Raw genomic sequence first — 6,032 nt, 5'->3', positions numbered from 1 at the left:
ATTTTGCTTTCCTAACCTTCACAGAACCGGGGAATCATAACATTTAAAATTCGCGCAGCTCAAAGCGGATATTTCAATAAACATGCTAATGACTTGACATAATAACGTCTAAGTCCTATTTCTGGTTTTTGAAAATCTTACCTCAAACAATCTAAATAGTGCATAATTAAGAAATATACAAACTGAAATGCATAATAAGAAATCAAAAAACCTCTATCAAACAAATAAATGAAAATAACTGTAATTTCTTAAGCTGCAGTTCAAATGGCAATTAATTAACAACGATTCATGATATAGCACCACATCTAAATCTTAGCATTACAGACAAGGTGATATCAAACTCTCAACGCAGACTTCTGAAGTGTTTTCAAACTCAATAGGCTTTGAAGTTCCATTTCTAGAATTGTAAATAATCAACTTTTTCACATCCCCCGTAAACTTCAGCAGCACTTGGCCATCCTCAAAAGTATGTATTGCCTTGATAAAAACACAACATGCACTAGGATCGCGCATGTAAGAAATAGTGAACAATTTAGTCCATGACTCTTTATTTGCATATTCTGTCATAACCCAAACATCATCACCAGAAACCATGCACAAACAATTTCGCAACACACCCAAGTGCAAAGAATATGTATCTACCTCTCCAAAATCAGGCAGCAAAACTTCTTGGTAAGACTCGGTCCTCAAATTAAGAGAAACAATAAAACACGGACCTTTCCCACACAAATATTTAGAAACCACCCAATTAATTGTGCCACTCACAGATTTTCCGGATTGTTGAAAACGCAAAGAATCATAAGGCAACTCTTGAATACTTCTCCAGAAATTTGTGCCCAATGTATGAACCTTCACATCAGGTTCGCACACATTTTTGTGAAATAAATTACCACTACTATCACGTGCACGTAAAATAACCACCACCTTGTAATGATCAGTATTAGGATCATGGCCGAAGCCATGCATCATAGTTTGACTAAAAGTTTGTGGCTTTTCAAGAGGGGGCAAGTCCTTGAATTTTCTAATGGAAGGGTTCCACAATCGAATTAAACCTATTTTAAAGTCGGCAAGACAGAGGATACCATTGCAAGATCCAATGAAGTTTACAGAATTGTCGGTAGGAAATTCGAGTTGTGTCATAGGGCTAGAGGTTACGTCAGTGAAAATGGAGTCGAGTGGGTAAGACTTGAGAATGTTCTTGCATGGGAGATCAGAGGAGTAGGTCAAGGTGTGGACAAGGGTCGTGGTTGAGATGCGAAGGTGTTTGTTGGCGAATCTGTGATCAGAGATTAGAGAATTCCACGACTTGCAAACACATCGGAACTGCAAGAGGAATTTCACGGGTAGCCTACTTAGAATTTCTGGAATGATATCGAAAGGAAGAGTGGGAAGTAACGGCGACGTTAGGGTTTCGGTTAATTGTTGTTTTTTAGTGAGTGATGGAGAATAAAGGGCGCCCTCGCTACCTAGCACCATTTTGCAGACTGCAATTGGTCAGAGAATAACAAAAGAAGGGTAAGAGGCGTGTATATTGGGCACTTTGTATTTGAATCCGAACCTAAATAGATGGAAAATAGGGTAATAAAAAGGAGCGTTGTTCTTACTTCTTCTATTTTTTTTTGGGTCTTGTTATCTTGTGCCCTTAGTGCACAAGTTAAGGAATCAAAAACTAGAAATATTTCATAGAAAAGAACAAAACTTTGACTTTAAAAAGTTGAATAAAGTTGAATGCACAACTTTTAAGATAATTATTTCTATTTTAAATTCTTAACATATGCCCTTGGGGCACATGTTAACATTTGCCTTTTTTTTTTTTGTTGTTGTTGCTTAATTGCACTTTTAGCTCCTTTAATTTCTCAATTGTGCAATTTTGACACCCTAATTTATTTTGTGCGATTTTGACCCCCTTTGTGATTAAATTAGTCCCCTACTCATATTTTGCGCTTATTTTGAAAAATATGCAAGTCAAATACTAGTCTCAATTTTTTTTTTCTTTTGAAAGAACACTAGTCTCAAATTTGAAATCAAGAAAGGAAGGAAAAAAAAAGAGTATGATGCATTTATTGAAACAAAGCAAAAAAACCAGAGCAACAAGAAACAAACACCATCTAGTAACCGGTTCTTCAAAGAACAGGACACTAATTTTGTTTATGAGTTCAAAGATCTATCCATCAAAATCCAACAAACGTTAATCCCATACCTAGAATGATTCTCAATCTCAAAAGTTTACGTAACAAAAGCCAACAAAGAAATTACAAAAAATTTCAAACTTTGCGTTTTGATTTATTTACTTTTTCTTTTAATAAACCAAAACTCGTGTAACATACACCAAAATCATGGGAACCATTCACAGACCTGTATATGCGGGAGCTTTAATGCACTAGACTGCCCTTTTATAAACTAGACCTTACGTTCGTAAACCAATATGCACTGACCATTGCAACTTTACTCTCTTGTGGCCTACGGCGGATGACACATAAAAAAAGTTAACTAGGCACAAAAAAATTGTAAATTTGACTGTTGCAATCATTCAGGGACAATTCTTTTGATCTTCATAATGATCAACAACAATATATTCTTCAGGGATGCTCCGTATTAAATTATTTTAAATTTTATCAAGAATGACAAATATACTAATGTGTTCACTAAGCAAAATTCAATTAAATTGATCTTTGTGATACCGATTATAACTACTTTATCTTATCAGTTTATTTATCTATAGCAAAAACTACTAGATTGAAGAGAAATAGATTGAAATGGATTGTATGTTTAAAATAAAGGTTAATAGGTCTTTACCCCCTGTAATATAGGTTATTTCCGATTTTACACCTTGTAAATTTTTTGTTTGATTTCCCCCCTGTATTTTTTTTTTTGTTTTGATTTACCCCCCAATAGGCCAAACAAAAACGAAAATTTCTTGAAAAATAAAAATAAAAATGGTTTTTGTTTGGCCTATTAGGGGGGTAAATCAAAACAATTTTTTTTTTACAGGGGGTAAATCAAAAACAAAAATTTACAGGGTGTAAAACCGAAAATGACCTATATTACAAGGGGTAAAAACCTATTAACCCTTAAAATAATAACAAACACATATTGATCACTTACTCAAAGATGCATCTTAATTATCTTTTCTTTTGAGAGAGAAGAAACAAAATTCTCCAAATTGACTATGACATAACTTCTATCGATAAACATATATCTGATAAACTAGAGTCTTTAAGGATATGACAATTATTGATTAGACAAAATATTAATTAGATAATGAAATGGAAACCTGATTAAAGAAACCTATGAAATCTAAGAATGAACGTATTTGATCAAAGCCTAACCTTCAATATGGCAGAAAATGCATTCTCATGTGCAAGCCACCGAGACAATTAACATAAAAGGTCATAAAAGTTTAACTATAAAGATAAGATTTACTATTTAAAACTTTGCAACTAGAAATCGTGATAAAGCAAGAATAAGTAAATTGTAGTATTTGAACAGTTTAGGGGTATATGAAGTGAAATACTAAATGAAAATGGTTATCTCAGGTACAAACATACAAAACAAGAAGTAATGATCATGGCAAAAGTGACATTAAGCAAAATACCGATTATAATGTGAATATAAATAGACATACCGACCCTTTAGAAGTTTCAACAAGTGCATCTGCTCCACTAGATGCAAAATTCACTCCATTGTAATATTGGTTGTTACAACTCAAATTGATAGAGCTTCGTGCTAATAACATGTTATGAAATAAACTAAAAGAACAAGATCAAAGAAGAAGAGGAAGAAGATGATGAAATCTTTTGTATTATTCTCTTCACAAGTGTATCTTTACATCAACAAATGAGTCCTATTTATAGGATACAAATAAGCAAGTGAATGTTCACATGCAATCAAAGAACACTAACAATTCATTCAACTAATGAGAGTTATAGAACTTGGAAGATCAAGAATGGACATCCACCAACTTTATTATAATATTTTTGTCATGTCCATACAAATTACACAATATGGTAAGTGGTTATCTTCCTAATCGTATCATATCTCAATTATAATCTCACTCTTACCTTATATATAATGAATTACTAATTTGGAATGAAATATATATTGAAAATATCATTATAAAATACATTTGTGAATTACTAATTTGGAATGAAATATATATTGAAAATATCATTATAAAATACATTTGAGTTTTGAGTTTTTTTGTTGTTACACATGAAATACATTTGATTAAAACAAAACTAATAAATATTCCACCGAATCTTCATATTTACATCATCAACAATTTAATTTTGTAAAAAATAACACCAAAAATATATTATTATCCGTAAGTAAATAATAAAAAAAATACCGTACCAAGGATCAAAGAAAATAAAGATATCTTAACAAAATAGTGTATAGAGAAAACTTGTAGTAATATAAAGCACGTCTCTCACAATTGAAAGCAGACTGAAGTAGTGCTACTGGTTGCTTCTATGTCAACATTAACGATGGAGCTTTCACCAGCTTCTGAAAATAGTTCAAATTTAGGTTTAATGCATAATGCTCCGGAGTGTTCTCCTACTGCTCTGACTCTTAAATATACAAAGATTCTGTTCCTTCAACAACTATTCTCAACAAGCTTTTGTGTTGCTTTGGACCCTTAATTGAATCAAAGACTAAACTGTTAGCGAAGACTAACGGCGTCAGAGTTGTTTTCCAGAAGCATTGTGATGCAGAAAATGCTGTTACTCATGTCAGAAAGTATCGTTTTGGATCTTCATTAAAAAGCTTTCTTCTCAAGGTTTTGCCTCAAAAACCAAAAAAAGGTTCTGGAAAGCGTGGCAGGAAAAGCAAGAACATGATGTTGCTGCTGTTGTAATTTTTAGTTTTATTTTATTTCAAAAGTTAATTAGAAATAAGACTTATTTTACAAAACTATTATTTTGACCTCATGGTGATATAATTGGTCAAAGTTGCAATTGTCGCCTCAGGTTAATACTAACGCATTCAATTTTGCAAGTTTACTTTCTAGTTTGTTTTGCAGAAACTGGTTCGTTGTTATTTTGAAGTTGCGGTGGTTGCATTGTTATTTGAAGTTGCGGTGTTGTGGTTGCTGTTTAAGCTTCAGGTACAATAGCTGCAGTTTGATGCATTGGTTTCAGTCTTTTCTGCATCTTTGGTATTACAGTATGTTTGTCGAAATTATAGGGTTCTTCTTTAGTTAGTTTATTTGAATATCAAAATTCTTAATTAGTTTAGTTAGTCAGTACGTATTTGATGAGTTATTAATTTATTTAAACATCAACATTTTTACTTTGATTAGTTTTTAATTTTGCTAGCATGATAACATATAAGTTGGCTATCATCCTTTCAATTCCACCGAATTGTTAGATTAACTCTCATTTTGTTTATTTTCTTTGTACCTACGAGTCTCCATGCTAGCAAAATTATTACCAACATACATAAGAAAAAGAAGGGGAAAAAAGGGAAAATGATAACAATAAGTTTTAACTACCTCTAGGTATTTTGAGATCATTTCTTCTGCGTAGTGCATGTTTTAATATCCTAGAATCAGAAGCAGTACCCTCCCATCCAGGCAAAACATAAGTGAACTTAAGATCAAAAGAACATGCGACCAACACATTTTGTGTAGGAAAACTTTTCCTACCACGATACCTTGAAGCTTCAGCCAATGGTACTTTTACACGAACATGTGTACAATCAATTGCTCCAACGCAGTCCTTAAAGTAGGGGTAAAATCGATTATTTCCAAGAATTTCTACCAGAATGCGTGATCCATCTGGTTGTTTGAGATAGGTACGCCCTGTCTCAATTATCAATCGGAGCACCCGATGAAAATAACGACTAGTAGCTTCGCCGGAGTGTCGGAACCAGAATTGAATCTCTCTATTTCTAACATTGTGTGTTAGAAGGTAAAGAGTTTTAGCAACTTGTTCCTCTACGGTTACCCTTTGTGTTGGTAGAAGACCACCCTCTTGTTGTAATATAGAGCATAAGTCCAAAAACGTCTTAGGACTCATTCTTATTATCTT

At 33.0% G+C, this 6,032-nt stretch overlaps 1 protein-coding gene across 1 annotated transcript; it reads right to left on the bottom strand.

Moving 5' to 3' along the window:
* Positions 1-295: 295 nt before the first annotated feature.
* Positions 296-1,615, bottom strand: LOC146899031 (F-box/kelch-repeat protein At3g23880-like). Its single transcript, XM_085735116.1, has one exon. The coding sequence runs from the start codon at positions 1,474-1,476 to the stop codon at positions 319-321; it is 1,158 nt and encodes a 385-aa protein (XP_085591242.1). The 5' UTR covers positions 1,477-1,615; the 3' UTR covers positions 296-318.
* Positions 1,616-6,032: the final 4,417 nt, after the last annotated feature.

The sequence above is a fragment of the Medicago sativa genome, chromosome 8 (assembly GCF_051527215.1).
Source record: "Medicago sativa cultivar Bolivia chromosome 8, Bolivia_mono, whole genome shotgun sequence".
NCBI classification, from domain to species: domain Eukaryota; kingdom Viridiplantae; phylum Streptophyta; class Magnoliopsida; order Fabales; family Fabaceae; genus Medicago; species Medicago sativa.
The sequence above is the reverse complement of the archived record's forward strand: the minus strand, read 5'-3'. Positions and strand labels throughout refer to the sequence as shown.

What these genes read in the sequence shown, in the direction of transcription:
- LOC146899031 (XM_085735116.1), bottom strand. Translation starts at nt 1,476, where the DNA reads ATGGTGCTAGGTAGCGAGGGCGCCCTTTATTCTCCATCACTCACTAAA.